The sequence below is a fragment of the Ictidomys tridecemlineatus genome, chromosome 10, assembly GCF_052094955.1.
Source record: "Ictidomys tridecemlineatus isolate mIctTri1 chromosome 10, mIctTri1.hap1, whole genome shotgun sequence".
In the NCBI taxonomy this organism is placed as follows: domain Eukaryota; kingdom Metazoa; phylum Chordata; class Mammalia; order Rodentia; family Sciuridae; genus Ictidomys; species Ictidomys tridecemlineatus.
In genome coordinates this window covers 115,334,480-115,358,746 of record NC_135486.1, presented here as the reverse complement: position 1 = coordinate 115,358,746, position 24,267 = coordinate 115,334,480, and the positions used below count along the sequence as shown (strand labels likewise).

Sequence of the window (24,267 nt, the reverse complement as noted above, 5' to 3'; positions counted from 1 at the left end):
TGCCATTTGACACAGATTCCATCTGAAATTAAAGGAATCCTGTGAAATAAAGGGCAAGTTCCCCCTTGATAACGAAAGTCCCCCCCCCCTTTTTTTTAACTTCTGGACTTCCGCATGATAAGAATAAAAACTACCCTCTCCCCATTGCCAGATGTCACTGACATGTTCTTCAGGTATCACGCTAAGTCTGTGTGTATATATTCCCTGCCTTTTGTCCCTGCTGTGCTGCCTCTTCTCTTATAAAAGATTCCTGGACCTTGAGTTTTCTGAAGATGAAAAATTTGAAACCAACCAACCAACAAAAAGTCTTCTTCCTTCAAATCTGGCTTTAAATAAAACCTATTTTCTGGCCAATGTGATTGCACCTCCGTGGAGCAGGATGGAACTTCCCTCTTCCCTGACCCAGTAACTAAGTGTTTGGCTGGCTCTGGCTCTAGCAACTTCTGTACCAGGTAAGTTGTTGATATTAAAAGTTCTGTTCTTGGGCTGGGGTGGTGGCTTAGTGTTGGAGCACTTGATTAGCATGAGTGAAGCACTGGTCCGATCCTCAGCACCACAAAAAATTAATTAATTAATTAATTAATTAATTAATTAATTAATTAAAGATATTGTAGGGGGGAAAAAAGTTCTGTTCTTATCCCAAAGCCAATCTAATAATGAGGACAAGGTTTTGAGAAGAAAAGGATAAAGAAGTTCTTTTGCTCTGCTAGCAAAGGAGAAACTCTGGGTACTCCTGTCCCAGAGGCTGTGCTTCTGTAAGGGGAACAGAGGGCTTTTAAAGAGGTGATTCAAAGGCTACACTCCAGCTGGACCCTGTAAGGAGCCCTAATTCACGTGTAGCTTTGAAAGACAGCCATGTCTCAGATCCTCTAGTGCTGGTCCTGAAGCCTAGACTCCTTCATTCCTGTGGTGTGTGGGCTGAAGGATCAAAAACTTGGCCTAGGGCAGGAAGAAGGTCAATATTTCTTCTACTATGATTGGGAAGGGGGAGAAGGAGAAGAGAAAGGAAGTGAACCAACCAACCAAATGAAACCAGTTTTAAAATAAGATTTAGTGGCTGAGCAGTGAGGGTTATCTTCAAAGCATGAAATGGTCCCCTGTTCTATTTCTTCACTGTCAATTTCTATCTTCCATTACAATGGAAAAATGGACAATGTCATCTCCAAGTTGCTTGCTGCTGAAACTGGGCAATGAAGGGAGCCCTGGAATGGAACATTTATATCTCCTATTGTCATTTTTTCTTTTGGACTTTTTTTTTGTACTGAGGATTGAATCCAGGGGTGCTTAACCACTGAGCCTCATCCCAGACCTTTTAAGATATTTTATTAGAGACAGGGTCTCGCTGAATTGTGTCCTGAATTGTGTCACTTGGTGAGAACAAACACATTAATGCACAGCTTCTGTGGGACTTTTACTGGAAGGGATAGAGATGTGACTCCAACCTTGGTGGGGACCTGGAAGAAGCACACTCACATAAAGCAATTAATATTTGACTGATTGTCCCGCATGCTACATTAATCTAGTTTCTTTTGCTATAGCCACATTTTGTCCCTCTCCTTTCCCAGGTTACCAGAAAGGATCTCTACTATACAGTTTCTTCCTGGGCTCAATTTAAGCATGCTTCTGGGACTGCCCTTATTGAAGTGAGCAGTTGGCAACACCCTAACCCATTGCAGGTGAGTTTCTTAGCATAGTTTAACCACTGTCTTTTTTTTTTTTTTTTTTTGAGTACCAGATTTGAACTCTGGGGCATTCAACCACTAAGTCCAATCCCAGTTCTATTTTGTGTTTTATTTAGAGATAGGGGTCTTATTGAGTTGCTTAATGCCTCATCCTTGTGGAAGCTGGCTTTGAACTCACAATCCTCCTGTCCTAGCCTCCTGAGCTTCTGGGATAACAGGCATGTGCCACCACGCCTGGCAACCACTGTGTTTTTTAAGGTGTGATTTATCTTTTCTGTTTTCCCTCTAGATTGGGATCCCAGGCTGTGCATACCTTCTGTTGCCCATCCAATCAACCAGCTCACTTGCTGGGTCACTTCTTTCCTTTGGACAGTCTGAGAGTGCTTGTCAGGACAATTAGCTCAGCTTTCTGTGCTGATGTTCCAGGTGGCAAAGCCTCAGCTCCTAATACCTGCTGTTCTGTGAGCACAGCACGCCCAGCTACCTGCAGCTCCATTTCCCATGAAGCTACTCCCATCCATGAAGAGGTCGGCAGTTCAGCTCTGTGATGGGCTCATCAGACAAGTCTAAACCCGATAGAGTAGACACTCTCTTAAGATTTCAGGCAGTTAGGTTATAGGGTCTCATTATCATCTAATGGAAACAGTGCTGCTGGATTTGAGGTGGACACCATTTTAAGGTTGACCTTGGGGTTTCCTGGTATCTCCTCTCCTCCCAGCAGTCAGCCAGTAGCCACTTCCCTGTTCAAGTAGGACCAAGACTTGGTGAGAGGAAAAAAAAAGAATTAATGGGTTGTCCTCAAGGGTATTTCTCAACCTCTTGTAGTAAATCACAAGTGACAGTTACTGCCCAAAGGTGGGGTGGGCTGGGGACATCCTTTTGCTGCATAGTCAAGCTGTTTTGACAAATAGTCCACTGGTCATGGCCCATCTCCCAACGTCTGCCCAGTGATGGGTATTCCCTGGCCAAATGAGGTGTCCTGTCAGATCTTAAAAGGGGAGACCATTCCGGTCCCCAGGTCATGGTATAGCAGTCTCAACACCCACTGCCATGTCCTTTTTGGCTAGCCAATCCCTTTGTCCCATGACTAAAAGGGGCTGGGAGGCAGAATGGAAGCCAAGTCCTCTTTGCCTATTTCTCTACACCCCAGAAAGCTTTCCTGGGGTTTCCCCGTAGGGTAGGGAGTGTGACCCACAGTGGAGTGAGCTGCGGCTGCTTGGGGCCAGGCTGAGAGGCAGGGCCAGGCCTGCCCACATGGGGCTGAAAGGGTTTATGTCTTTCTAAACTTCTGGTGTCCTGCTCTCCTTGCAAATAAGAGGCAGGGCCTTTTTTGGACCTCAGCTTAGTTTCTGACTGTTCAGACTCTTTCTCATACAGCTGCACAGCACTCTGCACAGATAGCACTTCTCCCATTTACCTAACTTGGACAGACCAGCTCCAATGGCAAGATTGGATATGGATTCAGAATACCACTCAATGACCAGATTTTGTCACAGTCAAACATCATCTTTTACTTAGGTTCATACCTGTGTGTGTCTCTTTTAGCTAAGACCTTTTTCAAGAGACTCTCAATCAGTAGGATCAACACAGCATTGCCCTCATCTTAAAGGGCCTATAAGAGATGCAAACAAGGGGCTGAGGTTGTGGCTCAGAGGTAGAGGGCTCGCTTAGCACGTGCAAAGCATTGGGTTTGATCCTCAGCACCACATAAAAATAAAAACAAATAAAAATAAAGGTATGGTGTCCAACTACAACTAAAAAATATTTTTAAAAAAGAGATGCAAACAAAAACACAGAAAGGGATGAGCAGAAAGGAGCCCCCAAACCGTGGCTGACAGACAGAAGCCTTTAAAACAGTCAGCAGATAGGGAAAAAAGGACTGTTTCCCTACTCCTACCTAACCATGACCCCTACACAAATGGTGACACTGATGTCCCCACAAAGAGGGACCAGATGTGTGGCATCAAGGGTCTCTGCAGGCCCACTGGGGAAGCTTACCAGATGGCCAAGGTGTTGCAACTTTACTGCATTCTTTTCCCTTTTTCTCAAAGTAGACCAATTGGTGGGGCAACCCATAAGGAGGGGGGTTCCACAAAGCAAAAGGAGCCTCAGCAGCTACTGGGACAGTCCCTCAGTCCCTCTTACTTATAGGAAGAGCTCCTTGAGTCAACACAAGGCAAACTCACCATCTCTCCTAAGTCTCCAGTGGTTGGCTCTCAACAAGCTCACCAGACACCCTGAATCTTCAGCATGGGTACAGAAGACCAGAGTGGTGACAGTGGTGTGTGTGTGTGTGGGGGGGGGGGTTATTGGGTCCTATATGAGTCACCAAATGTGATATCAAAATCTCAGTCCTTGTCCCTGATATTAATCTAATAATGAGGACAAGATTTTGAGAAAAAGGAAAAAGAAGTCTTATTGCTCTATTAGCGAAGGACAAAACAGGGTACTCCTGTCCCAGAGGCTTGTTTCTGTCAGGGAGAACAGGGAGCTTTGAAAGAGGTAGTTCAATACCAGGCACAGTGGTGCAGGCCTGTAATCCCAGCCGCTCAGGAGGCTGAGGCAGGAGGATCGTGAGTTCAAAGTCAGCCTCAGCAAAAGCGAGGTGCTAAGCAGCTCATTGAGACCCTATTTCTAAATAAAATATAAAATAGAGCTGGAGATGTGGCTCAGTGGTCAAGTGCCCCTGAGTTCAATCCTCGGTACCCCAAAACCAAAGGTGGCTCAAAGGCTATACTCCAGCTGTGCCTTGTCAGGAGTCATATATTCACCCGTACTCTAGAGAGCCAGCCATGTCTCAGATCCTCTTGTGCCTGTCCTGAAGCCTGGACTCCTTACCTCTTTGTTCCTGTGGTGTGAGGGCTGGAGGATTTTGACCTCAGATGGGAAGAAGGTTAATATTGCTTCCACAATTGTTAGGGATGGGGAAAAGGAGAGGAGAAATTTAAAGGAGAAATTGTCCATGAGCCATAGTGGCAGAACAGAGAGAGTTATGTTTGAAGCATGAGGGGGACCTCTGTTACACTGTGATTCTCTATAGTTGCCTGTCTGTTCAGTTTTAGGGGGATGGCAGTGGCCCTTTGCCCCCAATTCTCTGCTGAATCTAGGAAGACCTGTTGATTTGCAATTTATCCAGCCTTTTCTTGTTGATGGGCACGATGATTTTCACTGTCAGAGCTGAAACCAAAAGTCTCCTCTCATGGACTTCCAACACCACTGATTTGATACCACTCAAAATTATTCACTGATTATTTTAGTAATTTTGCATCTGTGTGAGAGAGGTCGGTCTGTAATCTTCCTTTCTTGTAATATACTTGGTAGGATTTTGAATCAAGATGAGATTTTCAAATGAGTTGTGAATGTTCCTTCTTTTTGTTTGCTGGAGAAGAATTTCAGAACTCCATGTAAATTGTTTGTTAAGTGTTTGGGAAGGTTTGCTAGGGAAGCAATCTGTGCCTAGTATTGTCTTTGGCAGAATGTTTTAAATTATGGATTCTGTTTAGTTGAAAACAATACTGCATTATTTGGATTTATCTTTCTTCTTGTGTTCATTTTAAAAATATGTTTTAGTTGTCAAGGGACCTTTATTTTATTTACTTATATGTGGTACTGCGAATGGAACCCACTGCCTCACACATGCTAGTCAAACGCTCTACCCCTAAGGTACAACCCCAGCCCTCGTGTTCATTTTGATAAGAGGTTTTTTGAGGATTTGTTCATTTTATCTAAGTTTCCAAATTAATTGAAATAAGGTGACTTATAATATCATCCTGTGATGTTTTAGTATCTGTAGGCACACACCTATTGTCCTTCTTCCTGCTCTGGGCTGGGAAGGCCTAGGTGCAAGTGCAGCTGATCCACTCCAGTGAGGCCGTTGGGGTTCTACACAGATTCTGGACAGAACATCGGGCAGCCCTTGCTGCCTGATGTTGGGTGGAAGAACAGAAGTGTTATACTTTGAGCCAACTCTACTTCTTGTTGAAAGAGAACCTGCCTACTTGGGGAAGGCTGGTGATGTTAAAGGCCAGAGTTTGAAACACAGCAATTCTCAGGGGTTCAGAAAACTTGCAGGATCAATTTTCAGGCTCTCTAAGAGATGTGGTAGGAGCTGGATGTTCTTCAGCCCATCCAAATGTGGTTCATGCTGCTGAGTATAGCTTTGAATTATTTAGTCATGTAACCAGACTTTTCAGAAACAGCCATTATTGGTATATAACTTCTCTGTGGATAATTTCTTATTTGTTCTTGAATTTTAAAAATTCTCCATCTAGGGTCTTGATCACATTACAGATGTCTAATAAAGAACTCCAGGTTTCCACAGGCCCATACCTCAGACATTTCAGGTGGCACAAGATTTTGGTTGTGGTGCTAGCCATTGTGTTTTGGGTGAGTATTCCTTGTTCCACTTACCTCTATACAGAACTTGAGCTGGTTATTTTCATCTGGGAGAAGGAGGCTGAGAGAAACTCTCCATTTTCCCACTTTTAATCCAGAAGCAGAAGTGTCATGACAGGACACTTAGAAGGTGTCTTAGAAAGAGAATGAGAAAACTGTGTCAGGTAGGGATAGAAGATAAGGGAGCCCAAAACCAGCCCAAAAGAGTATGCTTGAAGAAAGAGCTAAGTATGTAGCTCAGTGGCAAAGCTCTCCTAGGTTCCATTCCCAGTATCAAAATAATAATAATAATAATAATAATAATAAGAAGAAGAAGAAGAAGAAGAAGAATCTTGTCAATGTTTAGATAAGTTAACATCAATGTTGTAACTACTAGTTCTGATGAAACTCAAAATCTTTTTGTTTTTCTCCTTATTTATTTATAATTTTATTGTGATAAAATATAAGTGATAGAAAATGTATCATCTTAATCATTTAAGTGTACATTTCAGTGGTATTAAATACATCCAAACTGTTGTGTGACCATTAGCACCTTCTATCCCGATAACTCTTTCCATCCTACAAAACTACAATAACTTTCATCCCTCCTTCCTTTAGGCTCTAGGAACCATGGTTTTCTTCTACGGTTTTCTAGGAAAGAATTTTTCTGCTAATTATTTTCATCTTTGTACATTCTGCATGCATTCCCCCTCCAAGGGAGGCTACAGGATGGGAAGGAGGGGTTCCTCTTGGTTTTGGAATACAGAGAGAATGACTTATAAGGGAAAGGGAGAGCTGGAAAGTGGGGTCTGCGGGAGTGTATGCAGATGGGCAAAAACTAATGAGGACCAGGAGGAGTTGTTTATTCTCTGTGAGATTTACCAAAACCCACTGACACATGGTTTTTAACAGGAGCTAGTGTCTGTGGTTTTGTGTGGTGGCAGTTGTGTTAGATTCTAAACTTTGGCTCAGAAGCAGTGTAAGGTTGCCCTGCCTGACACCTACCACACACTGGAGACAGGTGAATTGAAATCTCCCTCCCAGGAGGAAAATAAGGAAAACCCACCACTGATAAGTGCCTCTTTCTCTACCCACAGGTCCTGTACTTCAGGATTTTCTGGTCTGGCAACAGTGACCCTTGGCCTCCAAAGTCCCCTTCTGCAGACAAAGATCCCACTTCTCTCCCCCTGGAGCTCCCCAACTTGATCCACCTTCTATACTGGCCTCTGACCCCAGGAGATGGGGGGGACCTTTTGGCCTCCACCAGCCACAAGACCTCCACCTACCACCTGAGGGGTCCTGCTCAGGACACCTATGCCCTGGGAAGCTACCTGGAGGTTGTCCTTGTGGCCAGGGACCACCGGGGCAGGCCCAAGACCCATGGTGGGGATCTGTTTCAGGCACGATTGCTGAGTCCAGAATTGAGAGCAGGGGTCCCCGGGGATGTCCAGGATCTGGAGAATGGCACATACCTATTGTCCTTCCCTCTGCTCTGGGCTGGGAGGGCCCAGGTGCAAGTGCGGCTGATCCACTCCAGTGAGGCCATTGGGGTTCTGCGCAGAATCTGGACAGAACACTGGGCCACAATTGATTTCATAGGCTATTTCCGGGGACCCAGGGGAGATGAAGAAAGTGTATCTTGCAATGTGAATCCCTTGTTGATCAGGGAGGAAAAATCCTTCTGTTACTACAAGGATGAAGATTCAGGTGAACTCTGGTATTGTGACCAGCCCCCTACCCTGGCCTGCAGCATGCTGGTGGGACATTCAGTTGGACATTACTGGAATGTGACCACATCTCATGAAGAGGCCCTGCTGGCTTGGTAAGAAAACCCAGAATCTGTACTGTTGTTTCTTGGCTTTTCCTTTAAACCCCAGCAGGTTTAAATTTTACAAATTAGAGGGCCACACATGTCACAAAGACACAAAAGCAGGCCTTTATAAAGCACAAAGTCACCTCTATTCCATAGGATCATTGCTCAGGACCCAGCCAAGACTCTCATTCCAAACCCTGGCACTCATGAACAGTGCTTCTCAGGTCCACTGAACTTGCTCCTCCTTTCTTTCTCTGTGCCCTAAAATTGGGAAGTCTGATGTTTGGTGAGATATGACACCACAGATGTACAAACATCACTTTATTGTGTGGCAATTATTTGAGTGACAGAGTTTTTAGGTATGAAAAAAGACAAGTTAATTAGGTTGTCAGATCTTTCCTGTCAGATTCTTGAATATTCATTTCCCAGGTATAGGAAAGAAGAAAGGAAGGAAGGAACCCCATATCATTAAGGGTCCCTGCCCAACCCTTAATCTTGGTCCCTGTAATTATTCTGCCTTGGCTCTTATTCTTATCATTCATCTCTTCACATCTATGAAACCCATTTCCTGAGCACTTACTATACTATACACCAGGACTCACGCTAAGTACTGACACACAGTAGATCATAGTCAGCATCCCTGCTCTCTCCACATTTTCAGTGAGGCATGTGACTTTTTAAAATATTTTTTTATTTGTAGTTGGACACAATACCTTTGTTTTATTTATTTTTTTATGTGGTGATGAGGATCGAACCCAGAGCCTTGCACATGCAAGGTGTGTGCTCTACCGCTGAGCCACAACCCCAGCCAGAGGCATGTAAATTTTTATAACATGAAGTGTGATGAGAGCTTCACTGTCATGTGACCTGAGTGGTTTGAGGACACAGAAAGGGCATTCCACATAGGCCAGGACAGGTGACAATTTAGCAGCAACTTGAAGGAGACTCATGGACATGGAGAAAAAGGCAAGAGTCCCAGTCCTTTCTGTTCTTCTGCAAGAAGAGGTGTTGATTTCAAAAGCAGCTGCACATAGATGGCCAGGGAGTAGGGGGTTGAGGGGTGACCCTGCCAACTGAAAAGGGAACAACACTGCAGCCTGGAAGCCAAGCAAGATGAAGGCTGAGAAATATCCACAGTGTCTGGGCAGCTGCACACACACACACACACACACACACACACACACACACACACACTGACAGAGAACATACTGGCTCATAATGAGCCCTCCCTGTCCTTTAGAACTGAGATCCCTGGAATGAGGGAAGCATTTTCTAAGATGGGAGAGCAGGGGGCTGGTCTCCAGAAAAGAGGGCTACTGAAAGCAAATGACAAGGAGGCAAAAAAAAAAGGTCCCCAGAAGATGTCTGGGTGCAGGCAGAGCAAAGATAGAGGTCCATCTGCCTCTGAGGGCATTGCCTAGATGAGGGGTCTAGATGAGCATAAAAGTTTTATACTTTTAACAGTATAAAAGTTAACCCTGGCAGCTATGAGTATTGGAAAGAGCCAAATGACCAAAGCACCCAGAAGAATTGAGCTGAAGACACTCCTCACCCCCAGATGCCCATCTTGAGACTCTGAGCAGCTCTTAGTGGAATTCTTGGTAGCATTCAGTCCCCAGCCTAAGAAGTTAGCACAGGAAATCCTGGTCTTTCCTGACCAGTTTTATGCCTACTTAGAAAAGGAGACCCACGTGTCCTTTTTGCATTAGTTGATAGGAAATAAATCTATAATTCAATGCCAGAGACACCATAGCATGTTGTGTGGAGGTAAAGCCCAGCATTTCTGGAGCAAGATTGCTTGGGTTTGAATATCAGATGCTCCACTGACTATCGTGTGCCAATTACTATTTATGTCATCTCCTATTACTAAAAGGTTACTTAACCTCTCCTCATTTCAATTTCTTCCCTTGTTTTTGAAAAGGTATAATAGTAGTAACAACATGGTAGAGTTGTAATCAGGAAAAAACAAGTTAGTGCATGTAAAGTGCCTAGAACTGGGACACCACAGGGAGGGATGCCTTAGCTTCTGTTGCTATTGAATCCCTCCCTACACAGTACCAGATGCTGTCCAAGGTGCTGGAGGTTTTGAGGCTAGCCAAGAACAGATGACTTTCTGTAGCAGTTTAACAGTACGCTGACAGAAAACAGGCATTAAATAGATCATCGAATGGGTAGGAGGCATGAATTTGCAATTTCAAGTTCAGGTGTTTTCTTTACCTCAACTTTAGTCAATTCTGAAGATCTCTGCAGCTAGGCAGATAGGAAGTCCACCATGCGGCCAGCGCAATGGTTTCATTAATGAGGTTCTTGGCATAAAAGTTAGCTAGTGAGATCGAAATAAAACACACAGACTCAGTTACCTTTTTCTATGACCAGGATCGAGACAGCTCCCCTCTCTGGCTTCCACCTTGAACCACCTGTAGGGCAGCGAGGATTACTCAGGGCTAGCAGGAGAGAGAGAGAGCAAGCACACCAGGGAGTAGCCTTCTATTGGGGAACAAGAAATTCAGGGGAGAATTCCATCCAATGAAGGTTGAGGGGGGCCGCACTCCAAGGTCAGGGTCAATGATTGGGCCCCCGGGGTCAGTGGTCAGTCACACCCCCACACAGACGGGTTCTCTCATCAGGAGAGGGCCGGGAAAGCTCCGACACAGCCAGAATGCCTCAGACCCAAACCGGGAGTCACCCAGTCACGTGTGAGAATGGCTCCCCACAAGGAAGGGTTCCCCTTGCCTATGGCCCTGCAGAGCAACCCATCTTGACTATCAGGAATCCTTCCTGAGTCCTCTTTGAACATATGTCACCCTAAAGTAATACTCTCCAAGTCTGTGTGGCCTTGGGTGGCTCTAGGTAAACAGGTACCTCCCAGCTGGGTTCAGAGTCCCTGGGATCAAATTGTATCTTCCCCTGGAGCTCTATGGGGGCACTGGGGTCTTGAATTCACACGTAAGGCCATCCTTGTGCAACTTTTGAAATTGCAGGTCTATATTCTTGCCCCTTCCCCAGAAAGCAAATCCTCTCCCTTTCCTAGGACCCAATCATGGCAATTGTCCATTCCTTCATGCAGCAATTGCATATAAAATGCATAGCCCTGCTTAGGCAGTGGAAATAGAGTAGTGAACAAAAACCCTGCCACCCCCCCCCTTTCTTTCTTTCTTTTTTTTTTTTTTTTTTTTTTTTTTGGTACTGGGCATCAGATTCCTGAGTCTTGTGCGTGCTATGCAAGCACTCTGCCACTGAGCTACACCCCAGCCCAAGACCCTGCTCTCTTACACTTCCCTCTGAAAGAAGGAAGGCATGATAAACAATAAACATAAGAATAAGCAAATTATATAAAAGGAGATAGGAAATATAAGAACTTAAAATACAGAGGAGGAAAGATTAGGAGTGAATGTGGCAGGGAGACTAAGGGAGGATATTTCTCAGTAATCGGGCAGGAAATGAGCTGTATTTTGAACTCAAGTTGTAGTAGTTGGAGTGTTTAAAGTAGTTTATTTCTGGATCTATCCTGGAGGCAGAGACCACCTGATTTCCTGAGAGACAGAATGTGGAATGTACCATAAAAAGGAACTCACAAGAGGAGCACAGTGATACATACATGTAATTCCAGCTACTCATGAAGCTGAGGCAGGAGAATTGCAAGTTTAAGCCCAACCTGGGCAGCAACTTAGCAAGACCCTGTTATTTTTTTTTCTTTTCATTTTTGATGGTACTAGGGATTGAACCTAGGGTTGTGCTACCATTAAGCTACCTCCTCATCCTTTTTATTTTTTTATTTCGAGACAGGGTCTTGCTAAATTGCCCGAGCTGGATTCAAACTTGTGATCCTCCTATTTCAGCCTCCTGACTTACTAGGATTACAGATGTGCATTACTGTGCCTGGCTCAAAATAAAAAATTTTAAGAGGGTTGGTGATATGGCTTAATGAGGTAGAAAGGTGGGAGAAGAATCCAACTGGGGTGGGCGAAGTGAGACCAAGAGGAGAATTATGTATTATGTATTATGTCTTATACAAGGGTTCAAGTGCTGAATGTGGCAGCACCTGACTGTAATCTCAGTGACTTGGAAGGTTGAAGCAGGATGATCTCAAGTTCAAGGCCAGCCTGAGCAATTTATCAAGATCCTATCTCAAAATTTTAAAAGATAAAATAAAGATTGCTACAAATGTAATTCAGTGGTAAAAGCACCCCTGCATTTAATCCTCAGAGAAAGAAAGAAAAGAAAGGCTTCAAGCATCTTCTGGTATAAAATGTGTATGGGGGGGGGTTTTCCTGATGCTTTGATATTATGTGACCTTGCAGACCTGGGAGGGACTGCCTTTCCAAGGGTTAGCTAACTCCTAGAGATAGAAAATGACCTGCCTTTGAGCATTCCTTTGATAAGCAAACCAACAATCCTGAGTCCACCCCACGGTTTATCAGGCTCCCGCAGCCCTGGACACCATCTTCCTGCCTTCAATCGCCCCATGGCCAGGTATCTGACAAATAAAGACCACCTCTTATAGCCCAGAGTCCACTGAAATTATTCAAACTAGCCTATTTTAAATCCTCATCTTGTCTTGTCCATTCTTTCCAGAGAAGATTGCAGTAAAGGCTATTACCCATGTTTTTTCTGCTCCTTTTGCCTCCTGACTGTCCTTGGCATTTACCCTTGTAGCCCTGTGTGGCATGCCATGCTCCCTTCTCACTGGGAACTGTGAGTTACAAACTCTTTTCAATGGAAAATATATCCTGATCTGTTGGCTTTACCATACCTAGATGAAATCCAAATCCTGGGTACATTTTAAAACAATTCTATTTTCTGCACTGACAAAATCCCTCAGGCAGGGAAATTCGAAGAATCTGGGTCCTCGAACACTAGTTTCCAACTCCTCCCAAACACTCACTGTCTTCCAGGATTCTGGACACGGGAACAGGAGCCCTTAGAACTTCCTTCCCTTTGCAAACCCCTATTTTAGCTAAGCTAGGGATTCCTTCCTCTCACATGCTTCTATTAAGGGATTTTGTCTTCATAATTGGTTTCTCTTCAGGAATCTGACAGACAAGGTCCTCCCTCAGGGTATTGGTCCAGTCCATGTGGCCAGGAATACCAGCAGGAGTCTGGGTGAGTGGCTTTGGGGCTTGCAGATAGGACAGCTCTCATTCCATGCCTGTGGTGTTAGCTTCTTCTATACCCACTGATTGACTGTCCTAATTACAGTTCTGTCCCCTGCACTACCATGTTACCCTGGGATCTCTACTCCAAAGCCCTCTGGCTTCTACCACCAAGATGTGTGGCACTCCCTGGCCTGCTCCAACCGACCCTTCCCCACTGTCAGCAGCATCCTGGGCTGTCTGGCTGGCCACATCATCCACATGATGGGGGACTCCACGCTTCGGCAGTGGTGGGAATATCTGCGTGACACAGTGCCCTGTGAGTAGGGGAGTGGTGAGAGACACCTGAGAGAATAAGAGGAGGTCCAGGGCTGCCAGAGTCAGACATCCATCATCAACAGGGCCCAAAGGCCTAGATTTCAGGAGAGTGATATGAAAGAACAGGACACGTGGGTTTAGGGCAGAGGAAGAGATGGAAAAGAGGGTGCTCAAATTATGTATAGTTTCAACCATGAAGTAGATGATTAGGGTGCTCATAATTAAGATGTATAGATGACCATGGCTAGAACTAAGGATCTGCTGGGGGATACTGGAGGGATAGAGTTGGAATTTAAAGGGGGAAAATACCTGGAGATATCAATATTGGGGGTTTAATCAAGAGGAGTTTGGGAGATATCAGATGTTTTTAAGAGGAGTTTTCAGTTTGTTGGACAGAAAGGGTTGGGCAAAGAAAAAAAAAAGCCTAGTTTATAAGACAATAGTAGAGGGCTTGCCTAGCATGCCTGGGGCACTGGGTTTGATCCCTACCACCACATTAAAAAAAAAGAAGACCAACACTAAACAAATAGACAATAGCAGAGGCAACAAAGGTGAGGAGAGATTAAATTGTTAAAGAAATAGAATGTCAGCAGTAAGGAGGAATGCAGAAGAAACTGGCCATGCCTGTTGACTGAGGGGTTCTAGAATGAACACATGACTGATGACTCTGGATAAGTACTGGATGGATTCAGAACAGAATCACTGGGGTGCCTGGATGGGGAGCAAGGGCATAAGAGTGGCACAAGGTGGTGTACCTATTTCATGCCCCTTCATATGGGTACGAGAGGTAGGAACATGTGGATAAGGTGTTTGAAGATGTCGGATTGGAATTGAAATGAGATTTTATACCTGTAGATAGAGTTTTGATATTTATTCCTTTGGGAATAAAAGTTAAAAGAGGGGGAATGTACAGGAAGATGAGTCCCATCTGAGTTTCTTTCCTTTAAACACCAGAATTTAGAGCAAATTCCACAATATAATAAGTTAAGGACTAGGCCTTATTAGTAAGAGGGGTAACATGAGAGTAAAGATGAGCAAGAAAAGAAAGAACACTGGGCTGGGTGTGGTGGTGCTCACCTGTAATCCCAGTGGCTAGGGAGGCTAAGGCAGGAGGATCATGAGTTCAAAACCAGTCTCCCCTACTTAACAAGGTCCTGATCAAATTAGTGAGGCCCTGAGCAACTTGGTGAAACCCTGTCTCAAAATAGAACATAAAAAGACCTAGAGAGGGGCTGGGGTTGTGGCTCAGTGGTAGAGCGCTTGCCTAGCACATGTGAGGCATTGGGTTCAATCCTCAGCACCACATAAAAAAATAAATAAATAAAAATAAAGTTATTTTTTAAAAAAAGAAAACTTAAAAGTAAAAAAGAGGGGTTCTGGGGATGTGGCTCAGTAGTTAAGCACCCCTGGGTTCAATTTCTGGTACAAAAAAAAAAGAACACAGGCACCCAACCCTCTCCCCACCTGTCCTCCCATCATCACACAAAGAGAGATTCATGGATTTTCATGGAGGGAAAACATTCTTCCTCTACCCCCGTCATTCCCCCATTTTACCCTCAAGTGTGAATGAAGACATTCTTTTTTTTTGTACTGGGGATTGAACCCAGGGACGCTTAACCACTGAGTCAATCACCAGCCCTTTCTTAATATTTTATTTAAAGACAGGGTCTTGCGAAGTTGCTTAGGGCCTCATTAAGTTGCTGAGGCTGGCTTTGAACTCACAATCCTCCTATCTCAGCCTCCTGAGCTGTTGGGATTACAAGTGTACTCTGCTGTGACACAGCTTTATGGGGGGCTTCTCTGTATAAAAGAGTCTAGAGGTGAGTTTCTGTCTGTTTATAGGAGTGGTCTAAAAATACCAGCCACCTCATCTAGAAACCTTGAGGCCTGTGGGATATTGTCTGCTTCCTTCTCAAGAGACTGAAGCCTCTAGTCTCCCAGGAGGGTTATCCTGGATGTAGATTCTTCCTCTGGGAGGAAGGGGATCCCTAGTCCCAGCTAATTAAAAATTGGGTCAATGTCAGATGACCTTGTAGGGTCACTGTGGGACAATTTACTCTTGGCAGAGTAGATATAATTAGTTCCCCAAGAGAAAAAAAATTATGAATGGAAGCTCAGGAGAGAGGTTGGCAAAACCAGAGCCTTGGCTGGCTGACATGGTGCCTTTCTGTGAGTCAGAAAAAAGCACTTCTTGGGACCTACACAGCCCTGTAGCACATGGCAGGACAAACATGCAGGGACTTTATGCAAAGAAAGGGTCTCTTGGTGCAGTTGTCATATAGCATATGAGTAGACAGATAGGATCTCAGCCACTGGGCTCCTAGGCTTCCCACCATGGTTCAAGGACACACACTGGACAACGCGGAGTCTCTACCTTGAGCAAATCTTTATCCAGTGGTAAATGAAGGAACCCAACGGGCAAATCCAAGTTGGAGAGCTCAGTCAGGAGACTGCAAAGCGTGACAAAATACCACTGAGAAAGGAGAGAGCTTCTGCAGGAAAATCAATGAAACAGAATGCTATAGGAAGTTGGAGAGGCTGAGGACTGAGAATAAGCTTTCAGATGTGGGAAACTGGCAATATCATAAACCACAGAAAACAAAACCAGCCAGTCCTAGAATACCTGGGTGCTAAGAGATGTTAAATTTTTTTTTGTGTGTGTGTGTGTGTGTGGTGCTGGGGATTGAACCCAGGGGCTTGTGCATGTAAGGCAAGCACTCTACCAATTGAACTAGATCCCCAGCACAAATCCTTTGTATTTTTTTTAAGTAAGGAAGCCCTATATTAACCTCTGATCTCTACTCTTTCATCCTCCCAACAGCCCTGAAACCAGTGGATCTACATTCCATATATCAGGTGGGGCCCCTAATGGCCGTGGAGACCACTCGGGGCATAGTGCTGCACTGGCGAGCCCACAGCTGGCCCCTGCGCTCCCAACGCACACCAGTGGCCTCCCTGCACTCCGTGGTCAGAGAGCTGGGGGGCCTGGCCGGGGGCCCCCACACCGTGGTGGTGCTGGGCCTAGGAGCCCACTTCACCACCTTTCCTCCATCCATCTTTGCAAGACGACTGGCAGGGATTCGAGCAGCTGTGATGGCCCTGCTGGAGCGGGAACCCAGAACCCTTGTGGTCATCAAACTGGCCAACACTGGCTATAAGTCTGTGTATGGCAGTGACTGGTTCACACTGCACATGAACCGGCTCCTGCGATCTGCCTTTGCTGGTCTCCGTGTGGCCTTTGTGGATGCTTGGGAAATGACCTCCAGCCTGGCCCTGCCCGACAAGATCCACCCAGAGAAGCTCATTGTGAGCAATGAAGTGAACTTGCTCCTCTCCTTCATCTGTCCCACCTGAGAGCTACTGAGAGCTACTGTTGGCCTAGGTTGACAAAGGGCCTGGGCCACAGTTATGAAGAAAAACACAGCCATAATAAAGCTTTTGGAATAAGGGCAGATGCCATCAACTTCTTTCATAGCAAAACGTGATATCTTCCTAACTGATTCAGCCGATTCTATTCTTGCCCCACAACAACCTCTTCTCCACTCAGAATAAGAGTGATTTTTTATTAAATTCTTGTTTATTTGGTACCAGGAATTGAGCCCAGGGGCACCTTACCATTGAGCTACATACCTAGCCATTTTTGGTTATTTATTTTTCTTTTCTGGCAGGCTCTCACTAAGTAATTTAGGGTCTCATTAAGTTGCTGAGGCTGGCCTTGATCTTGCCATCCTCTAGCCTTGGCTTCCTGAGATGCTGGAATTACAAGTGTGTGCCACTGCACCTGGCAAGTGATTTTATATATATATATATATATATATATATATATATATATATAATTTTTTAAATGAGACATTAAAACAATAGCCTGCTCAAAAGCCAAGGATCTCCATTTTACTTAGTATACTAAGCCCTTTACAATGATCACCAAGGCCCTGCAAGATTGCTGTACCTAACTCTGCATTATCCATCCCTGGCCTTCACAGTCTGACCCCAGGGACTTAATGACGCTCAAGCAGGTTAAACTGTCCTGCCTCAGGGGCTTATACCTGCTGTTCCTGTGCTTGGAATTGCCTTCCCCCAGATCTTCATATGGGCAGCTTTTTTGTCATTCAATTCTCTTATCAAAATCTCATAGAGGTTTTTTCCTGACCACCAAAACTTAAGTAGCACCCTCTCTTCTCTCTGCTATTCCTTCCTCATTTTTTCCATATCACTAACTACAACCTATAATTATTTGGTTGCTACTACTATTGTGGTTGTCTCCTCAATAAAATGTGGTTTCCATGAAGGACAGAGGGTGTCTAGGTTGCTCACTGTTGTATCCTGTGATTTACAGCAGTGTTTAATGATGCAATGTTCAATAAACATCCCTTGAATGAATGGATCAGTTAATGAGTTAAAGTCAGGTGACTAAGGCGAGCTTCTCTATGTCCTGCACTTTTTCTCAGCAATCTGTACCCCAGGAGAAACAGGCAATTGGTCAAAGTGATCCCTTGTTGTATGGTTATCATTATTAATGTTTCTTTTTACATTCAGGGACCTTCTACTTTTATTTTGGAGGACCCTCACAAGAACATTCTTGCATTTTCCCGAGGCCTGCCGAGGATTCACACATGTAGTTTGGTTGCAGAGATAGGCAGAGAGTTATATCCACAGTGATATTCCAGTGTCCTGAATGGATAATCTGTCTCCTGGAAGACTGGAAGTGACTGGCCTTGCCTGCTCCGATTCTGGCTGATCAGGTCTCTGGGTCTCATCCATGAAGTGTAGACTCGTCCTCTCCGCCCTCTGGTTCCTGGCTGCTGTTTCCACAACTCTTTCTTTCTGGTTGAGAGGCTTCCCTGACCACTCGAAAGGGGGCTCCGTGACCAGGCACCACCACGTCGGCGGTGCCCAGGACCCTCTTCCGACTCCGCTCCTGGGCCACTGGGTCTTCACTCAGCGCCTGCCACGAGTCCTCATCCCCGTCACGCTCAAACACATCTCCAGCCACCACAACGGTGCCCAGGGCCGTGCCCTTCACCACTACGCTCACGTCCCGCTGGCCCCCGTGGCCCGGCGTGGCCCACACCTCGAGCCCAGGTCCTAGGCGCAGGGGCCGCCCCTCAGTCAGTCCGTGGGGCAGGTAGCGGCCCCCTGGCAGGCAGAAGTCGTGCGAGACCAGCAGAGCAGCCCCCGGAAACAGCCCCAGATTTCCGATATGATCCGAGTGCCCGTGGGTCCCCACCACCAAAGTCACGTCTCCGGGGTCCACTCCCTGCCCCGCCAGGACGCCCAGCAGCGCCTCCCGAGCCCAGGGGCCCCCAGTATCCACGAGGATGGGGCCACGGGCCGCCTCCTCCAGGGCGGTCTCCGCGCTGCCGGCCGCGGGCGGGGACTCTTGGTGACTAGAGCCCCGGCCCCAGGCCTGAGGCAGCACGAGGGTCACGGAGCCGTCCGCTCGCACGGTATCGCCCACCTCCTCTGGCTCCGCGTAGCCTCGCAGCAGAACCACCACGGAGTAGAGGTCGCCAGGCACCAGCAGAGGAGGCGCCCCGCGCAGCGGCTCGGTCCGCACTAGGTTGCTCATGGCAGGGGAACCACGGGCTGGCGAGAAATGAAATGTGGCTGTGGGCGAACGCCTCCAGGTTCTCAGCTCTGCCACCAGCCAAGCGGCACCTTGGCTCTTTTACACCCCTCCCTCTTTTTTTTTTTCTTATTATTCCCCCGTGAACAGATTGCAGAGTCACGTTGATTATGCAGCCACGTTTACACCTACTGCCAAACAAGTGTCTGTTGTATTCTGCTGCCTGCCCTTCCTATCCCCCCTCCCCTCTCCCCCTCTTAAGGTGGCATCGCCCTCCACTCCCGGCCGACCGTGGTACTGCTCGGCCTTCTTTCTACGCGACCCCGCCCCAATAGTCTCCAGGTAAGTCCTCAACTGTCACCTTTCAGAGGACATCGTTTTATCCTTCCCTCTAACCCTACCCTTTCTCTACCTTGAACCTAATCGTAGCGCCTAGCACAGAACTTCCTAAACGAAGCACAGAAATCGGAAAAACGCGAGGTATTTTGTCCTCTGCGGGCGTCCGTAGCTCAACTATGGTGGCCGAATCGGCACCACACACGTAACTTTTAGTTCCAGTGCTTCCCGCAACCTGCAGAGGCTGCTTGGATTTCAGTCTCCCTACAGTTCTCTATCTTGCGACCCCTGCCAGCTTCCTTGGGCTGCAGAATTACCAAGCGCCATTAGCTGCTAATGGCGAGGCCAATGGCCCCATTGTCTGTACGCTGCCTCATTGACAAGCTACAATGTGTGCAGAGTCGTTTGAAACTGGGCCCAGACGATAGTAAAAAAAAATAATAATAAAATAAGTAAGTTTAATTGCGATATAGAAAATTTGGCACCCGTGAAGTTACGGAATAGATCAAGTAATTACCCCCACCTAACTTATCATTGCCTCACTGCCACTTACTGTCATAGTCTAGTTCACTGCTTGCTAGTATGTAGCCTCCTGGGTGAGGTCATAGAGAATGTTCTAGCCTCTTTCTTATAAGGGTCCAAAAACAGATCTCTTGAGGGGCATAGTGACTTTCTCAAGGCCCGTAACTCCATGCCATCGCTGACTGTCTTTAAAGAGGAAAGCTCAATGCTGTCACCACACACACCTGCCATTTAAGTGGTTGGATGGCAGGCAGAAGGCTCATATGTGTTGGAAGGACTTCCTCCTACTGCTCCCCCATTTTCCCCATGGTCATGTCATCCTGCATTCCCAAGATCCTCCCTGAGGTCATTTGGGAAAAAGCCTTGGGGTGGGATCACTCATACACACACACACACACCCTTCAAGCTGTGGGGTAGGGAAAGCTGAGACTTAAGAGGGTTCTTCTCCATGACCCCTCCTGGGGGCTCAAAGGCAAGGGTCAGAGATCCTCTGGGTCACGCTTGGGGTAGCCTGAAGTCTTGATTCTCTCCTCCTCCTTCTTCCCCTCCTCTTCCTCCTCCTCTTCTTCTTCCTCCTCCTCCTTTTCTTCTGCATTCTCTTGTCCATCTGTGATCTTCTCTTTTCCAGTCCAAGTTTCCTGAAGACATGCTAGGTGGGATTAAGAGAAAATAATTTAAATATTGGTTCTGGTAATAAGGAGGTTGTTGCCTGGCAGGCGAGGAGCCCAACCCCTACATTTACCTGTTTCAGCAGCTGGGAGCACATGACCTTCACAGAGAAACTGCTGTAGGGGCTGCTCCTGATGGTGGAAGTACCAGTCTCCTACAACATCTTCAAACTCTTCCAGCATCGTCTCACACTGGTCAAGTGGAATGGCGGAAAGAACATCTGCTCTGCTGGGCTTTGGACACTTTCCTCTCGGCTCTCCACTCCCTATTCCCTACTCCACTGATTGGCCTCTCCACTGAGAGACAGGTAGCCAGGAGGTTAATCTTGGCTTACATCTATATATGATATATTTCATTCAACCAATATTTAACTAGCACCTATTCTGCTAAGTGGGTTGGTAAGCTGTGAGATGGGTAAGGTGATCATACCTACCACATCAGGTTGTGAGAGTAAATGAGGCAGCAGCTAGAAAGTATGTGGTCCAGAATCTGGAACATAGTAGGTGCTCAATAAGCAGTGGCGGATAGTAATAGTCTCCAATATTATTTGATATTCTATTGGACCCACTTTAATTGATGGCAAAGTCCTCATTCTGCCCCCTTCTTCCTGCTGAGAGCTGGACATCCCCTACAATCAAATCCTGGGACCAAGCTCTCCTCTCACCTCCCTGGACTGTGTGGTAATTTGTCTTACCTGCTTCTTTAAGAATGTAACCTCCACGCTGGGCTCATCCCACAGTTCCAATGGGATCCCCAGATCCACCTTCACTCCCTTCTGCACTAGGCCTTTCAATGTTGCCATGGTCTGACTCTGACCCTGAAAGATGGAGATTTGGGATCAGAGCAACCATCCCACCTTTTCCTTCCCTTTTTCACCATAATAGCTTTGTCAACACAAGAGGCTCAGGGATGAGTTCCATGAGGAGGGTGAGAGAGCCTGAACAAGAGGGGACTCTAGAGGTGGAGGGAAACGGGCAGATAATTCTTGAGGATCTCAGGGGACACAGGTCTTTGTTTCTGAGAATTAGAGTCTTTCCCTAATTAAGAATCTCACCTTGGCATATCTCAGTGATCCCTTGCGCTCAGCATGAACACTGTAATCCAGGATCCGCTCACATAAATTCTCCAAGGCCTCTTCCAGCCTTGTCTCTCTGTGGGGAGAAGGGAAACAAAGACTCCCTGGATGCTGCAGGGGCTTCCAGAGCTCTTTGGTGGACTGGAAGGTGAAGGAGCACCAAGAAGGACTCACGAAATGCTGTAAGGCACATGTCTCCTCCTCTTGCCTGTGTCCAGGACCTGCCCCAGCTCCAAGACCTCTCGAGATCGGCCAGTGCGACTCAGTTCCTCCTGTAGCTCCATGCTTAGTAGCTTACACACTGGTAGTGAGGAGAGATGTCCAAGGGGATACAAAAGAAGAGTGAACATGCCAGCAGTTCATTCTGCAGATGACCAAAGGCAGCAGAGGACGAAGTACAGACTCTGGAGCCAGACTGACTGGGTTGGAATTCTGACTCAGCTTCTCCATATCTGTGTGACAATCTTGCTGTGTCTCAGTTTCTTCACCTCTATAATGGGGATAATACTATGTCCATGACAGGAGTGTGGTGAGAACTAAATAAATAAACCTATGCAAAATCTCTGGAATAGCTCTGGCTCACAGTGTTTACTGTTACTCTGCAGTTATTTATTGTGTTCCTTCTGTATCCACCCTCATGACAGATCAATAAGATTCATGATCTTTGTCTCTGAGACACTGTCAATGTAGCTGGAGATGGATAAATGGATGATGACAATATGGCACGATGAACCCTACGCCAGGGTTAAGACCAAGAGATTTAATCTCACTAGGAAATGCAAAATCCATTCAAAGGTTACTTAATGACTTCCTACAAATCTTTGATTCTCATAAGGGTGAGCAACATGTCTATTCCACTACTAGCATATACTTGGCTCATGATAGTTCCAAAGAAAAAAAGGGGGCCCAGCTGGGCATGGTTGTGCATGCCTGTGATCTTGATGTCTCAGGAGGCTAAGGCAGAAGTATCACAAGTGTGAGGCCAGCCTCAGCAGCCTCAGCAAGGCCCTACGCAACTTAGCAAGACACTTTCTTGAAAAAAAAAAAAGAGAGAGAGAGAGGGAGAGATGGGGGCATAGTTCAGTGGTAGAGGGCCCTAAGTTCAATACCCAGAACTAAAACAAAACAAAACACAAAAACCATACATAGATGACAAGTAACCTAAACAGGCAAAAATAACAACATTTCTTTAAATGTACCCAGCACTCTGCTAGAATCTGAGATACATAGGTACTCCCCCTTTCCTCCAAGGGTTTATGACTGCAGGAGGTGACAACTGAGGAAGAAGGCTTCCAAAGGAGGTGATATTTAAACTGAACCTTGAAGAATGAATAGGAACTTATCAAATACAGAAAGAGGGCCATTTTGGGCAATGAAAAACAGCAAAGTCCCAGAGGTGTTAGAGGATGTGCAATACTCTGATCATGAGAAGTTCAATGTCTGAAGTGGAAATACTATCCAAATATATTGTTACATTGTGTGAATGTGTGAATATGTAACTACAAATCCCACCATAATGTATAATTGTAATGCATCAATAAAAATGGGGGACTGGGGCGGGAGGAAATTCAGTGTCTGAAGCATGGGCACTTTAGGGATGAGGATGAGGTATAGGAACTATGAAAGTCACATCATATAACAATTACATGCTCTGCCAAAAAAATGCTGCCTGGATGCTGATCATAGTAGAAGGCCTGCAGGGTTGTTAAAGCAAAAACTTCCAAGATTAAGTCTGTGCTTAGAAAGACAGGTGTCAGGAGAAAGAAGAGTGGGGACATAAGTAAAAACAGGCAAAAGATTAGAACCAAGTCATGAGGGACACTGATGTGGAAATGCAGAGACTGTGTGTGTGAGGTGAAGAGAAAAAGAATGGGGGTGGGGTGGGGGACAAGCCAACAAGGCAACAAACCAGGGAAGCAGGGCACTCAATGACAAGGCTCTGAAGTGTCCCTCTCATTAATGCAGCCAGGGAAGATGCTGCTTGATGCAAAATCTATACAGTACACACTGGCTGCAAAGCTTCCCATTGACTGGGAACTTAGAGTTGTTTGGCCTCCCCACATTTTGTTATGAGCTTTAAAGGCTGAGTTACTCATCCTCAAACCTTCTGGGGGAGGATGGGACCTGTAATTTGGAAGCGTCTCTGCCGCAGGGACAGAGGAAGTTCACAAAGTATAAGAATCACACCCCGCCCCTGAAGGCTCTCCAGATTTAGGTCTGGTGGGTGACATGGGGGGAACACACGCACATTGAAGATGATCGGTTGAGTGGGCGGTCCTAGGCAGACAATCCCTGAACTACAATTTCCACAACTCACTGGGGCCCACGCCTGCAAGAAAAAGTGGTTTCTCTCTGGGAGTTTAATGGAAAATGTAGTGCCACAATTTCGCGTTGGACGTAGGCGTTCCCTCCCTGGATCCTATTCCAACTCCGCCAAATTCCAACAGAACCTCACTGGGGGTTCAAGGAGGTCGAGTACGTGTGCCCCGGCCTAAACGGAGGAGGAGGGACAGGGAGATGCTAATAGAGGCTACTCCCAAGATACCTTCGCATTTGCTGGGCAAGCGTTCTGTGTCATCGTCCACTTCTTTCGGCGTCCCAGCCCAAGCACCAGTCACTGTCAAAAAGAAAAGCAATATTCCTAACCGCACAGGTCCCATGACAATGCGCGGTGCACAACCACCTTTTGCCTTCAAACCAACTTCGGGAAGGCGGCGGACCCTTTAAATTCAGAGGCGGTAAGCAGTAGCCTTAAACCCCGCCTCCCTGCCTGGCATCATCAGCGCATGCGTAGGTCCAACCCGTAAAGGGGTGGGGCC

General features: G+C 46.2%; 3 protein-coding genes across 4 annotated transcripts; 1 reads left to right on the top strand and 2 right to left on the bottom strand.

Annotated features, from left to right (window-relative positions):
* Position 1: 1 nt before the first annotated feature.
* Positions 2–22,017, top strand: LOC101959718 (NXPE family member 3-like). 2 transcript variants are annotated; one of them, XM_078023774.1, is made up of 7 exons: positions 4–452; positions 1,566–1,676; positions 5,954–6,068; positions 7,154–7,878; positions 12,899–12,972; positions 13,069–13,281; positions 16,102–22,017. In XM_078023774.1, exons 3-7 carry the CDS (start codon positions 5,973–5,975, stop codon positions 16,632–16,634), a joined length of 1,641 nt encoding a protein of 546 aa, XP_077879900.1. In that variant the 5' UTR covers positions 4–452; positions 1,566–1,676; positions 5,954–5,972; the 3' UTR covers positions 16,635–22,017. The 2 variants fall into 2 exon arrangements, with proteins under 2 accessions (XP_077879901.1, XP_077879900.1); XM_078023775.1 differs by lacking the exon at positions 13,069–13,281 and having other exon boundaries at positions 2–452.
* Mblac1 (metallo-beta-lactamase domain containing 1) lies at positions 17,770–19,091 on the bottom strand. The gene has a single exon (XM_005328443.5). The coding sequence runs from the start codon at positions 18,847–18,849 to the stop codon at positions 18,034–18,036; it is 816 nt and encodes a 271-aa protein (XP_005328500.2). The 5' UTR covers positions 18,850–19,091; the 3' UTR covers positions 17,770–18,033.
* Positions 19,621–24,227, bottom strand: Cnpy4 (canopy FGF signaling regulator 4). The gene is made up of 6 exons (XM_005328442.5): positions 23,994–24,227; positions 21,623–21,749; positions 21,428–21,524; positions 21,068–21,190; positions 20,447–20,564; positions 19,621–20,353 (listed from the first exon to the last, which is right to left on the bottom strand). The coding sequence occupies exons 1-6, from the start codon at positions 24,106–24,108 to the stop codon at positions 20,184–20,186; spliced, it is 750 nt and encodes a 249-aa protein (XP_005328499.2). The 5' UTR covers positions 24,109–24,227; the 3' UTR covers positions 19,621–20,183.
* Positions 24,228–24,267: the final 40 nt, after the last annotated feature.